Source organism: Zeus faber (assembly GCF_960531495.2).
Source record: "Zeus faber genome assembly, chromosome: 6".
NCBI classification, from domain to species: Eukaryota; Metazoa; Chordata; class Actinopteri; order Zeiformes; family Zeidae; genus Zeus; species Zeus faber.
This window is the reverse complement of record NC_137201.1, coordinates 4266291-4281704: the sequence shown is the minus strand read 5'-3', so window position 1 is coordinate 4281704 and position 15414 is coordinate 4266291. Positions and strand designations below refer to the sequence as shown.

General features: G+C 44.0%; 1 protein-coding gene across 2 annotated transcripts in view; it reads left to right on the top strand.

Annotated features, from left to right (window-relative positions):
- Window positions 1-15414, top strand: part of zc3h18 (zinc finger CCCH-type containing 18) — a 73864-nt gene that overhangs the window by 48394 nt on the left and 10056 nt on the right. For both annotated transcript variants that reach the window (XM_080001983.1, XM_080001982.1), the window contains exon 14: window positions 13043-13153. In XM_080001983.1, coding sequence (XP_079858109.1) covers window positions 13043-13153 — 111 coding nt within the window. The remainder of the gene's footprint in view (window positions 1-13042; window positions 13154-15414) is intronic.

Sequence of the window (15414 nt, the reverse complement as noted above, 5' to 3'; positions counted from 1 at the left end):
TGACACATGGTCCACCCAGGTTGACCTCCTTCTTGATGATCCTTCCTTTAGTGATACGCACAAGGTAAGGAAAATCCTTGAAAGCCTGCTGAATCCAGCTACTGATGTCGTGAAACCCCTTGGAATCTCCTCACCTCCTAGTGCTTATGTCACTCAGCTTGAGTCTGCTTTCAGTGTTGTGGAGGACGGAGAGGAGCTCTTTGCAGCGTTTCTCAGCTCAAACCAGAACAATAGGAACAATAACATATCTGAACCGGCTCCAAACCCTCCTCACAAAAACTATTTCTAGAGGGGGAGCCTCAGCTGAAAATTCAAACTAACACTTACTCAGACAGTTCTGCCGGGGCTGTTGGGATCAGAGCAGCATCATAGGTCTACAGCTTGGTTCCAAAAAGAGCAACCCCCCATCATTCTGTGAATTCCTCCTCATGTTGAGAGCCAAGGAAGCTCGCCGCTCAGCAAAGCTAGACAGAATGAAAAAAACATCTAGGTGCTTCAAAAGCTATCGCACAAGCCCATCACATCTTTGACATTCCCTTCTATGATAGTGGTCCTGCCCCATGACCCACCCCAAAAGAAACGGAAGCATCAAAGCTTGAAAAGAAAGTGAATGAGCTAACTGAACAGGTAGAGAAGTTGAGCAAAGACTCACACAACCTCATTCATGATAACAGGCCAGCACCAAAAGCAAAGCAAGGTGAAACCTTTAAGCTTGAATGTAAAATAGCTGAACTAACAAAACAAGTTGAGATGCTATCTCAGAGTCACAGAGTGAGAGCACTAAGAGAAAGGAGTGCCTCGCAATTAGCGGAAATAACAGGAGACGCATTAGAGTTCCTAGAATGCCAAGAGCTTGGTTCTGTTTCAAGTGTGGACAAGACAACCACATTGCTGCTTGTTGTTAAAATGGACCGAACCAGACATTAGTCCGCATCAAAAATGCAGAGCTAAGAGAGGCACGTGACAAGTTCTCCACTCAGCAGACTGCTTCGCCCTTTGGTTTAAAATTTGTAGCAGCTTCTGGCATGGGACACCCAGAAGCTGCAACAGCACATAACCCCTGTCCCAAGAGCTTGAATCACAGTGCTAAAACAGAAATAAAAGTAATGATACGGACAATGGAGGCTGACAGTACAGAGCAACTCATACCTTTAGGACTTGTGGGTCTCCGTTGTGAAGCTTCAGTCTCTCTTGAGGGAGTAACTTGTGAGTCAATCATGGACTCTGGTTCGCAAGTAACTATAGTTTCTGAGTGTTTCTATAGAAACAATCTGTCTTACCTACCCATCCGTCCTATTAATGCTCTTCTTGAAATTGAAGGAGCTGGTGGACAGAATGTCCCTTATCTTGGCTACATAGAAGCTCCCATCAATTTTCCCTAACCCATCACTGGCCGGGAAGAAGAGCTCGAGGTGTTAGCACTTTTGTCCCAGAATGTTCATTTCACAGTAGAACCCCACTTTTGATTGGGACTAATGTGTTATTCAGACTTTATGATCATCTCCTTGAACAGGATGGCTTAGGGTTCATCCAGAAACTTCGCCTCAAAGATCTTGCAATGATCTTCCAGCATATTGCCTGCACACATGAGACAGACAACCATGCATATCCCGTCAAGCTGCATGGAAACGATCCCATCACCATTCCTGCGAAACAAAAGTGCTGTGTCATGGGTGATGTCAGCCTGAGAAAACACTGTCAGAATACAACATTTTTGCTTGAACCACATGAACAACATGGGCTGCCAGGTGGCGTGTTCCTTGAAGCTTCTCTGACCGACATTCCCTTTAATTCCAGAAACAAGGTCACTGTTGTGCTGTGTAACCTAAGCGAACACAATGTCATACTTCAGCCAAAATCCATTGTTTCTCAATTATGTACAGCCTAGCTCATCACACCACTTGGACCTAAACAAAATGCACCTTGTCAGGACAAGCCCATCACTGACAACCTCAAAATCAACCCTGATGACTTACCGCTATCTGAACAATGGAAAGTGCGCATCACTACTAAGCTTAACTCCATTTCAGAAGTCTTCGCAGTAGATGACGTCGTACGGTCACACCACTGCTGTAAAACATCACATCAGGCTGTCTGATGAGACTCCTTTTAAAGAGAGGCCGAGATCTATTCATCCCAATGATAGAGAGGCAGTAAAGCAGCACCTCAAAGAACTGCTCGATTCAGGAATCATTCAAGTGTCAGAGAGCCCCTTTGCATCAGAAGAATGGTTCGATCAGGCTATGCATAGATTACAGAAAGTTAAATGCACGAACCATCAGGGATGCATATGCCCTTCCGAACATTGAAGAAACATTTGCAGCCCTCAGTGGGGCTAAATGGTTTTCCGTCATGGATCTCAAATCCGGTTATTATCAGGTGGGCATGGCTGAGGAAGATAAGCCTAAAACTGTTTTTGTGTGTCCCCCGGGATTCTTTGAATTCAATCGCATGCCACAGGGTGTCACAAATGCTCCAAGCACCTTCTAACGCCTTATGGAGAAGTGTGTCGGTGACCTCCACCTTAATGAGGTGCTCGTGTTTTTAGATGATTTCATAGTGTTCTCAGACACATTACATTACATTACATTGGAAGAACATGAAGTACGGCTCATGAAGGTACTGAATCGCCTCAAAGATTATGGCTTAAAACTGTCTCCAGAAAAGTTTCACTTCTTTAAGACTTCTGTGAAGTACCTGGGTCATGTAGTCGATGCTTGGGGACTCCAAACTGACCCTGACAAGGTATCTGCCTTAAGAGATTGGCCCCGCCCTTCAACAAGGAAGGAGTTGAAATGTTTTCTAGGCTTCGCTGGATACTATTGGCGTTTTGTCGAGGGTTACTCCAAAATAGCCAACCCCTCAACAGCCTGACAGCAGGCTACTGTGCACCAAAGAAAAGAGGCAAAGTGTACAAGAGAGACTACTCCAAGCCTCATGTGAGTCCAAATGTACCCCTCAGAGAAGAGTGGACTCCCGAGTGTGAAAATGCATTCAGAACTCAAATCAACAAATTGACCTCTGCACCCGTCCTTGCTTTTGCAGACCCACAACTACCGTATGTCTTGCATACCGATGCTTGTCGAGAAGGTCTAGGGGCAGCCCTCTACCAAGAGCAGGAGGGGAAGCTCAGAGCTGTGGCTTGTGCTAGTCGAGTTCTTTCCAAGAGCGAACAAAACTACCCCACTCACAAACTTGAGTTCTTAGCTCTTAAGTGGGCTGTTTGTGAGAAGTTTAATGACTACCTTTATGGGACAAATTTTACTGTACTTACCGACAATAATCCCCTCACGTACGTGTTAACCTCTGCCAAGCTAGATGCAGCTGGACATCGCTGGTTAGCCGCTCTCTCTACTTACCGGTTCTCCATCAAGTATAGAGCAGGGCATGCCAACGGCGATGCAGATGGGTTGTCCCGTCAGCCTCAAAGCCCACCTCGTGAGGATGAGGATTTTGTCAAGGACAGAGAAAGGATTGAGGATATGAAAAGACGTCTCATGGACCCAAGAGGAAACATGGGTCAGGAAGTGTTCTCTGCCTTATGTCAACGTCACCTGGTGACATTGACAGGTGAACACCAACAACAGCCAGAGCAATCTGTTGTTGCTGAGTCTCTAGCTGTCAACCCCCTCACTGATAACCCAAGACATGATTTTCAATCAGAATGTCCTCTGAATACCTTAGAGAGTGGCAGTGTAGTTAAACATTTTACCTCGCACTCTAGAGCCCCAGACTATGTTGTTATTGATATCCAAGAACCAGACACAACACGTATGTCACCTGTTCATGACATCACAGATCATGTCACAGCCGAACCTGTAGTTGTAGACACAGAAAATAAGACATCTGATAACCAAGAGCCCACTGAGTTGAGACGCTCTGGTAGAGAGAGGCGCCAACCTCGTAAGCTCACTTATGATGAGTTGGGAGAACCTTTGATTTTGGCTATCAGTTCATTTCTTCAGACTTTGGGAACTGTATTTTAGCGATATATATATATATATATATAATTACATATATTTAATATACCTAATGCGGGAAACACCGCATTGGAGACAGGTAAACAGGTGAAAACTTCTGGGGCAAGTTCTGGACGGGTGCTTTACGAGCAAATAGACGGATTATCCTGGCTGGTTTTTTTTTTTTTTTTTTTTGAGGGTCGGACTGTCCACTGGATCCAACTGGATTCGACTGCTTCTGCCATGTTGTTGCTCCTGGATGCCATCACCTCTCATCAGACGTCCGTCACATGGACATTGTGCTCGGGCCCAGGGGTGGTAGGAGCGAAATTGGGGAACTAAACTGAGGAACATTTTGTTTTGATATTTTTCTTATTCTGAGTACTCTTTTTCTTCGGGTTTTCTTTTGGTTATTGTGGCCAAGACAAGCAAACTGTTTCATTTAACTTTTTTGGGGATGTGATTCTGGGTCAATGTTTACCTTGTTTGCTGCAGTGTTGAGAGAACATATACATTTCTTTATTTATTTCTTGAAGGTATCTTTGTAAATATATAACTTTTATTCTCTCAAGTCGTGGTCACGTGTTGTTGTGTGGGTTGGAGGTTTCATAAATCTCAATAAGCTACAATCAATCCCCTTACTAATCAGATGTGAACCTGGAATCTTAAGTAACCTGATCCAACCTTGGACATAGACTTTTAGCATAGGTACCCCATCACGCAGGGGTCACCAGAAGGTTACACAAAGTTGTGTTTACTCTAAAACTTGAAACGGAAACTTGGTGTTTTTTACATATCATATTTTTACATATTTGAACATATTTTTTTAAGATATTATTTGGGCATTTTTCATGCTTTATTAGGCAGTGATTGTGCAGAAGAAAGGGGACAGAGACAGAGTATGACATGCATCAAATAGCCACGTGCCGGAATTGAAACCGGGCCACTGTGGTAAGGACTGAGCCTTGTATGTTGACGCGCTACCTGGTGAGCTACCAGGTGAGCTACCAGGGCGCCCGAAACCCTTCAATTTGAAATGAAAGAGTAACCCAATCAAACACTTTGGTTTGTCAAGTTTATGTCTATACCCCTTAATCGCAGCAGTCTTAAAAGGCTTTCCCTTAGGGCTGCTTTATAGTTCTGCTTTTTATAGCCGTTGTGAGTCTCTAAGTCACCAGCGTAGCCCACAGAGACCGTGGCTTACATGCACATCTCCAGAAAGAACTCAAGAGCTGTGATTGGCTCGCTTTTTCCCGCCACGTGTTTCCAATGTTTCCGGTTCATTTCTTCCCACAGTGAAAAAGCGAATGCAGCAGATCGACGAGAGACTGGCTGAGGAGGTTCCAAAATATGTCAATTTTCAACATATCTTATAATTATAAAGACCAACAGATGACACTCAATTCGTGGTGTGAAATATCCGCAATCCGTTTTTATTGCCGTATTTTCACGACCATAAGGCGCACCGTACTAAAAGGCGCAGTCTCAGTTATGTGTGCCATTACTGTATTTAACACACACATAAGGCGCACCGGATTATAGGGCGCGGGTTTTATATACCGGTACATATCCTCTACTACGTTTAAATACCTCTACTGCGTATTTAAAAATAGAGCGGGAGCAAAACTGAGTATGTTTGTGCTTTATTCATGTATTTATTACAAAGTATTAATCAAACCCATCGAAGTCATCATCCTCTGTTTCTGAATTAAACAGCTGCGCTAAATCAGACATGCCAGTTTCCCCTTCTTCGCTGTCAGTCACTTTCCGTGCCGTGCGGCTCCTCGGAAATGATGCCGGCTTTTGCGAAAGCTCGAACAACAGTGCCAGCAGACACGTTAGCCCAAGCATCTACAATCCATCCGCAAACTGTGGCGTAACTTGCCCGGCGCTGCCTTCCACTTTTCGTGAAACTGTGGTCTCCGTTGGTCATCCATCGCTCCCACGCCGCTCGCAGCCTTACTTTGAACGGCCGGTTCACACCGATGTGAAGCGGTTGAAGTTCCTTTGGCAGACCTCCCGGAATAACAGCAAGCACAGCGTTCATTTGTTTCACCTTGTTTTTCACATCGGCTGTGAGATGGGCACGCATGGAGTCACAGATTAACAGCGATGGTGATGCGTGGAAAAAACCACCTGGTCTCCTTACATACACCTCCCTCAGCCACTCTTTCATCATCTCCTCATCCATCCAGCCCTTTTCATTTGCCTTAATAACGACTCCAGCTGGAAAAGTCTCTTTAGGCAAAGTCTTTCTCTTAAAAATCACCATAGGCGGCAGTTTCTGTCCATTTGCGTGGCAGCCAAGCATAACAGTAAACGACGCCTTTTCATACCCCGTTGTGCGTATCGCTACCGTGCTGGTCCCCTTCTTCTCCACCGTGTGATTCACCGGGATGTCGAAAGTGAGCGGCACCTCGTCCATGTTGGTGATGTGGCTTGGCTGGATGCGTTTGTCGGCGATGTGTTTGCTGCAGTAGGAGTGGAAGCTCGCCAGCTTTTCATTATAATCCGCCGGACGTTGCTGCGCTACTGTAGTCCTGGTCCGGATGGAAAAATGGCACCGTTTCATAAAACGAAAGCACCACGACGGACCTCCTTGAAAATGTTCAATTTTAATTTCTTCCGCTAGCGTTACTGCTTTTAGTCGAACAGTGACCGTCGAAACGCTCGCCCCACTCGTTCTTTGCTCGATGATCCACCGCTCGAGTCTTTCCTCCAACTCGGGCCACCTCGCCTTATGTCCGCGGAAACTCAGCTGCGTCTTCTTCACCTGTCGGAGTTCGTTTTCCATCTTCCTCCACTTGCGAACCATCGATTCATTAATCTTGAATTCTCTCGCGGCTGCTCGATTTCCATGTTCCTCTGCGTAGCTGATAGCCTTCAGTTTAAACTGTGCTTCATAGGCGTGTCTCTTTGCCATTTTAAGGGTTGTTAAGACAACAATGTTCTGCATAAAGCACATACCTGTTCTTTTATACACAATCCACGCCCACACTTCCCCCTTTAACGTTCTCATGGTGGTCTCAACAACGTCCGCAGTAACAACACACATAGGGCGCGCCGCACATTTTGAGGAAAAAAAAAGACGTTTATATGCGCCTTATAGTCGCGAAAATACGGTACGTTCATGCTAAAATAGGCTCGACACTGCCATCTAGAGTTTCGGCGATCTATGTGCGTAATCACTGACGCAGAACCAATATCGAAGAGGTTATTTGTCACATACCATAAGCCCCACATACCACATTACCACCTCCACTGAAAGCCTTAAATCTACTGGGATTGTTCCGTATTGGCGTCATGTGGGAATAGGAGGTGTCAATGTTCCGTGAAAGTCATTCCGTAAATTTCCCCACTCTCGAAGTAGTATAATTTCCGGCAAATTGCCGGTACGGATGTGAATGGAAGTGTGTAGGAATGGAAGCAGAAACATCGCTGTAAAATAGGGGTGGAGCGGAATCCAAATAAAGCACAAATAGTGTTTTTTTACAAATATTTATTTTGTACTAATAATTCTAAAATGATTTGTTTTCGGGGGAGAAAATCAATTAAAAAAAATGGCGAATCCGAACTGTGGAGTTCATCCAGTCACTACGGAGACAGGTCTTTATATTCTTAAATTGTACTATTTCTCTTCTTAAATATGCCTCTCAGCAATAGACGGACCACTCAGAATAGATGTCTTTTACAGCTAGGGATGCGGTGCGCTGACATCAGGCACAAGCACTTCGCTTGATCACTGCTGCACCGTGGGGCTGGAGGGGCCAAGCGGACAAGGAGCGGCAGAACGGAGAAAGTTCACTTTTTCAGAGAGAGAGGTTTAAAATGATCGCACTGATTTTATAACATTGTGTGAGGATTATTGCGTCTGGGAATGACTGCCTTCTGCTTTTGCCAAATATTTTTTATCCAGCAATATTACGGATTCCATGTGGCAAAGGGGCTATTAATTCAAGCACCGGCTTAGACACCCACAGCGTACCTACGGCGGTTATTTGACACATAACTATAAAACCGCCTTTAGTCTTAACCCCCACCCGGGCCAGGAGAAGCTTCGAAAGAAACCACTGAGGGTGGTTGTGGAGGAGCAGGAGAAACCTTGAGGTAGGGAAGGGATCTCCCTTCCACTCTGCATCTGCAGTTGAGTGGGAGACGTTAGGGTTTGACGTAATTAGCCTTTTACCGCAAAGGTTTCTGTTGGCACAGTATACTTTCACTCAGATTATGCAACACATAAAATACACCCACAGTGTTACCCATACTCACTGTATCAGTGGGTGTCTGGTAACTAATTTTAGGTGACTGCCATGTGACTGCATAAATTTCACCCCGGGCAAGACTGGTCGAGCTCGCCCACATGCGCACTTAATGACTGCTTTCAGTTTGTTTTAGTTTATTCTTTTCCAGTTGAAAGTTTATGGTACCGCAGCATTATGGACTAAAGAACAGTTTCTTCCCCCAGGCCATCAGAATACTCAACAAGGTGTAAACACCAATCACTGAGCCACCGTTCTGCACTTAACAATGTGAATTTCTTATTTCATTGCCCTATTTTTATACTGTATTTTACTTTTTAAATTTTATTTATTTATGACTACACCGCCGTGCAGCCCACACCCAAGTTTTCCCACTCACTGAAATATGTTCCTCTCACTACCTCAGTATGTGTGAATATCCAAATTAATCCCGTGCTTTGTGCAGTAGTGGGTGCAGGTGTTGATTGATGCACACAGACATTCCATAGTGTGGCCTACGAAGCAGTTTTGTGTAATGCCATAAACCGTTGTAAATGCTGTCCCATTTTCTAGGTTGGGAAATGTCAGTACTTATTGGGTGCAGTTGCGGCTGAATTGAAATGAAGTTTGTTACTGTAGCAGTTTCGCTACCCAAGTAGCTTGTCGGCCCGGGACATTGGGCACAACGTTTGCAGAAATGTTGTGCAATGGCACTGCTTCAAGGTATCGGGTTGCATAGTCCATGCGCTTTTTCCCCTGTGACAAAATTTCTAGCCGTACCATCGGATACAAGTGAATATCCCACGGAGCAACAGCGCACACAGCTCATTCACTTGCGCGCACAAAAAGGATGTATGTGGATGTAGCATTCAAATAAAAATAAATATGCCTATGCAGTAATTCCTGAATTAAATAAACACATAGCAATAAATACATTTGAAGTTAATTATAAATGAATAAATATATGCCCGAAGCACTGGGTGGAGGTTGGTCTGCGTCTGAGCCTGCACACGCTTGGCCAAGGTGGGATCTTTCATCACTTTCATTGCACCTCAGGGTTTTATGAGAACCTCCGAATCTTATGCCAAGTTGCCATTTTCAACCACGCAAAGTGATGCTGTAGCACTCACCGCGGGGGGCATTGCGTGCGACACACTTTTGGAAAACAATAATGTTTTTAGAACGTTTTTAATGGGCCATTCAGGGCTCAGCACTAAAAGTGGTTGCCAGGCTGGCAACATCAGCTTTTGGTTGCTGAAACTGAAAATATTGTTGCCATTTTTAGTCACCTTGTATTTTGAGTAATTATGATACTATGCGGTTATACGTCATAAAAGAATGTTTACAACCTTTATCATAGTAACCAAACACAATTATTTGTAGTTTGTGTTTGATACTTAACAGAATTTTAATTTTTCAATTTAAGAGTCAACATTGACTCCTCTGGTCACACTTCCATTTAAAAGTAGCTCTCCACCAGATGAGGTTAGAGGCATGCTCATTATTAATGCTAACAAAGATAAGAACTGGTTATTGTATTGTAACGGCTATATGGTTGACGAATTTTACCAAATTTACTGGAAATAAGACAAAATTAAAGACATTTCCTATATTTTATTTTAGTTCATTTAGTAAGTACACCATATCATGTCAGTTTTCGTTTTTTCTGTCTGGTTTTAACTAAAATGTCTTTTCACACCTACTTTAAGTGTAGTTTTAGTTAACTGTACAGTGATGCAAACACATGAATGGTGAAAGAATGTCTGAGATACACATATGGTGTTAGCAGATGGTTTTCCAAGTTCCTATGAACGTGTCACTTCCGACAGGCATTACAGTTTTCCGAGCTCGTGAATGCAGCGTCTCTCCCTGCTTTGGAGCGTTTTAAACTGGAGACTAGACCTGTTCACGTCTTATGCCATAGGCACACTACAGGACTTTCAAAGTCGTCAAATCGCTGTACTGTTGACACTACACAACTTTCTGTCTTGGTATCAGGAATGTTGCAGTCTTGTGGTTTGCACACTACATGACTGATCGGCGACAGGGGTCACACATTACAAGATTTTTCACCAGGAGAAATCCCAACAAGTCTGTTGGGTCTCCAAACTACGTTTTGTCATGAAAACACACACGAGAATTGTTACTGGATACCATGCGGGGGACAGCATTATTTATTTTTTATTAGATTCTTGATCACTGTAAAAAAATTCATAAAAGCAGAATTTAAATAAGAAATATATTAAAAACCTGGAGAAGAAAAGTGAAATAGATATGCTGTGTGTTTCTGGCTACTGCTCTGTGCACTCCCATCTTCACTTCTCGACTCCCCCATTTTTTATGTTAAAAAGTGGTTGCGAAAGGGGGCAACCAGAGACCACGAAATGGTTTCCAATTGACTATTAATGGTTGCCGAGGGCAACCGGGCAAATGTTACTGTCGCGGCCTGCTGTAACAAAACAAAGGTCTTTGATTGTATTGACATGGAGAACACTGAAACAGTCGGTCGTTTGGTTGGCACATTTTTACATCCCTAGTTTGTACATGTGTATAAATTGCATAAATTAACTGTAAATTACAGTTATTCCAGTTTAGGCATCCCACACCGGACCGTCCACACGTTCTACCGAAACAAACGGAGGTCCTAAATGTGTCTTTGATTTGTATTTATAAGTTTGAGGCGCGAATGTCTTTAAAGTGAAGTACTTAAATTATTTTACTTGAGTTGAGGAGTACCTCCACCACGGTCCAATTTTCTGTCACCATAGGCAAGCCACTGAACAAACTAGATGAGAGCACAGATGGGTTCAACTGCAGGGCATTTCTGCCTGAAGCACCTCCGACAGACCACCACCTCCAGGTGGTGAAGCAGCAACAGGGACGTCTCCCTGACGCTCCTTGCAGCCAACCCTAAGACCCTTGCTTTCCCCAAGCCTTGTCCTCTCTTCGGAGCCAGAGCCAAAAGCTCCCTTGTTCAGCCTCCTCTGCCACGTCTTTTGTGGCCTTCCTGAGTTTGGAGCCCGTGATCGCGAGAGACCTCAGGAATCACTGGGTGGATGCTCCAGTGTAGCCTCGGCAGCCGAGTTCTACTGGGTACGTGAGCGCCCTCCACCCAGCTTGGTACACAGAGTTCCCAGCTCTGCATACCTTTCCTTCCAAATTGTAATCCTCGGTGTCTATTGTGTGTCGCTTGTACAGGTGAAGTATTTTGTGTGGCACTTTTACTTAGTTGGCTACAGAGCTTGGTTGTCACCAACCAGAAAACATTGACAAAAACGCCATCAAGGTGGGGATGGTAGCTCAGGCGGTAGAGCTGGTGGTCTAGTGATCTAAAGGTTGCTGGTTGGATCCCAGGCTCCTCCTGCTAGCATACTGTAGTGTCCTTGAGCAAGACACTTAACCCCTAATTGCTCCTGATGGCTGCGTCCGTCGGTGTTTGAACAATTGTAAGTCGCTTTGGATAAAAGCGTCTGCTAAATGTAAATGTAAATGTAAGGTCCTGAATGCCTGTATCCTACGTAATCCTTTAAGTATGACCTGGGTAAAAGGCTAATGTTTTTGTGGCTTCTGATTTCAAATAGACCATGAAACCACAGGGGAAACTGATTCCGTCAATTGCTCGAGAGAAACACGGTGAAGGCACATTGTCAAGGAATTGCAGATGATTTGATTAGCCTGTATGATTTATTTCAGAAAATTGCTATTTACTAGATATAGCTCTGAGATTCTGCTGATGGAATAGAATGGCACAGAATACTATTTAAACATTGCTAGGCAAACTGGGGGTACAATTGGAGGGGGGCTTGTTCTGTAAGGATAGTGAGCAGGTTCACTCACTGCATTGCTTTCTCCGTAGCCTGGAACTTCCTGTGTAGAGCATGTAAAGGATTATGAAGCTTTTTGCACTTTTTTTGTATTGAAGCTGTATAATTTAAGCCCCAAAAGTAAACACCAGCTGTAGCAAGTGACTGCATAAGGGCGCACAGAATGACTCATCAAGCACTATCTGATTTCCTCAAGTCCACTCCATCACTGAAGGGGAGCAATATTCAGTTGTACGCCATGCTATGGAATGTCTTATATCCACTTCCAATGTGGCGGACGAAATGGGAAGAGCCAAGTCGAGATCAAGGAAATGTAGAACCTTTGTTGGCTTCTTCCATGATTTATTCTAACAGGGTCTCACTCCTTGGCAGAATTATTTTAATTATCCCCAAATTGTTTGCACCAATTGAGAAGTGTCTTGTTACCATTGGAAGCTTAAGCATCCACCAGCCGGTCTCTGAGAGTGGGGAGGCTACAGGAATTGGTCCAAGTTGGGTTAGACGCGGAAGCCCATGTGAAGATAACCAGGAAGAGGATGGTTTCTGCCACATAACATAGTTTGTCACACACAACACTATGTTGAAGAAATGGATGGTGATTTGGTAGTGGTCAATATGAGACTCTGCAAATTAAGTGTTCCAACAGTGGAAGATATTGTGAGAGCAGATTGTCCCAGAAACCCTTGGGGTGGGGGGAGTTATACATTCTATACTGTCATTGGAATTTAGTCTAAGCCATATAAGTATCTCATTTCGACCCCCCAGTTTTACTTGCAGCCTAATTACTTTAAATCACAAAGTTTTAATGGTGGAGGATACTGGTTCAGAACCAGAGCAATCAAAGTGTTTTAGCTTTTTTGTCATTGGTGGCCATTTCAGGCCTCCATTTTTTACGCTTAGCTTGATTTCTCTGGCATTCGTTTCTATTGTGTTTACTTTTCATACTTGTTTTTTTTTCTTTGTAAGCTGAGATAGACTGGACCGGACTGCTAAATAATAAAGGTTCTTTTTGCCCTCCCAGGCGCACAGTGAGTGGCAGTGTGAGTGCCAGCGGTAGCAGCTACACGGGCTCCAGCTCCAGGTCCTCGTCCAACTCGCTCTCACGCTCTCGCTCCGGTTCCAGAAAATCCAGGTACGAGCACATGCGAGGTGGCGTCCAAATAGAAATGTGGAAATCATTTTTTCTTTTATTTTCCTTGACATGGCATCCAAATAGGAATGAGGAAATCATATTTTCTTTTGTTTTTCCCGCGACATAGGAGAATGCATTTAAATTCTCCGCAGCTGATAAGTAGTCTGTTTCACTGTAGTGATGAACTGCTGGTAGCCTACCCACTCATGGCTCTGGCAGAGAGAACCCCAGAAAATCAGATCACATAAGTATCAGCCATTCTAATTATAGAGTGTGGCATGTAAATCTCAACGTTTACAATCTTTCCAGGAATTCTAGGTATCTTTAGCGGAGGTAGTAGTGTTTGTATTGCGTTCTGTGCCGGTCCTTTGAAGCTGTTCCACCGTTTTAAAATACAATTAGATGGCACTATTTACATTATCAGTGCTTGTTTGTCACTTGGTAGACATTTAATTTTGTTTTGTGCATGAAGATAAGACATTGCTCTCGGCAACACATTGAAAGAATGCTCATACATAGTTTTGTTGTACTACTATTTGTAGTACCGTCAGCCGAAAGCAGTTTAACGTTTGATAAAATGGCAAAACATACTCTACCTACACATTCGGTGGGGGGACAAATGTGACTGACGTGTCCAAACTAAACTTTATCGCGATGCTAATCTCTGGTATTTGACACCAAATTCGATATAGCGCCACTTTATACCAAAACGAGAATTGCCATGCCAATATCTTAATGTGACATTTTTGAAATTCTAACTACCAAAGTGTGATCTTTTTCAAGCACTTAAAATAAATATAATTTGTATGAAGTAAAAATCTTGGTTGGCCATGTGATTATTTTTATTCAGTCACATTTTGCCTTTCTTTTAACTTGAGCAGTTCGACCTTTGTGCTAAATCACCTTGAATTTCATCAAAATATTTACATAAAGATAAGAGAGGAGAAGATGCGATCCAAGATGGCGCTTCGTACTGTCGCCTTGGTGTGTTGATGAGTCTTGTTTTGTCTTATTTTGTTTGTTAATTTCGTTTTTTGTGACAATTCCGGGAGCTCGTACACCAGAGAAGAGCTCATGAACATCAGGGCTACAACCCCTGTGTGTTTATTTCCCACTTTCATCACCACATCCGTGAAATTACTGAATATTCTGGTCAAAGGTGTGCTCACCTTTGTGCACGCAGTGAAACGCCGGAGGAGAGGGAGGTGCGCTGGTGCTCTTGTGCGCCTCCGCGGACATCGCACACCATTACCTGTTATATTTCTATAGACTTTTCTTCATCTTCTGTTTTGTGCTTCACTGAGAAGTGGTTGAGTGGAACGATATTGGACTCTGTGCTGCAGCTGGTAGGCTTCCAAATCTTCAGAGCGGATCGGGACACAGAACTCTCCGGCGGCAAAACAAAAGGTGGAGGTTTGTGTTTTTACACTAACCCCACCTGGTGTAATGATGTGACAGTGATCCTACTGTTCCTCCGATCTGGAATTTTTCTGCATTAATTGCAAACCCTTCTGTTCTCCCTGTGAGATTTTCATTCATATTGGTCAGTGTTTACATACCATTGCAAGCCAACGTGCAGGACGCGAGGTGCGTGCTCGCCGACCAGATACCGTGTGTGGAACGGAAAAACCCGGACTCCCTAGTTATTGTCCTTGGCGACTTTAACAAATGAAACCTTAGCCATGAACTCCCCAAATATAGATTATATAATATAGAGTTTATTAAATGCCCCACCAGAGAGGAGAATACTTTGGACCACTGTTACACCACAGTATGCAGTGCCTATCACACCATCCCCTGAGTTGTACTGGTACACTCTGACCACGTCATGGTCCACCTGATTCCTGCATACAGGCAGAAATTAAAGCTGTGCAAACTTGTGGTGAGGACATCCAAGAAGTGGACCAGTGAAACTGTGGAGGATCTTCAGACGGGCTTAGACTGCACCGACTGGGACGATTTCAGGATTGCTACCAAAAGTCTGGATGAGTACACAGAGGCTGTGACATCATACATCAGCTTCTGTGAGGAGAGCTGTGTACCATCACGCACCAGGGCGAGTTACAACAATGACAAGCCCTGTTTCACAACTAAACTCAGACAGCTAAGGTCAGAGAACGAAGAGGCGTTTAGGAGTGGGGACAGAGACATGTTTAAAGTGGCTAAGTACAGGTTAAGCAAGGAGGGGCGAGTTGCTAAACGACTACTCAAAGAGACTCCCAACACCAATTTTGAGTCAATGACTGCCTCTGTCTGGAAAG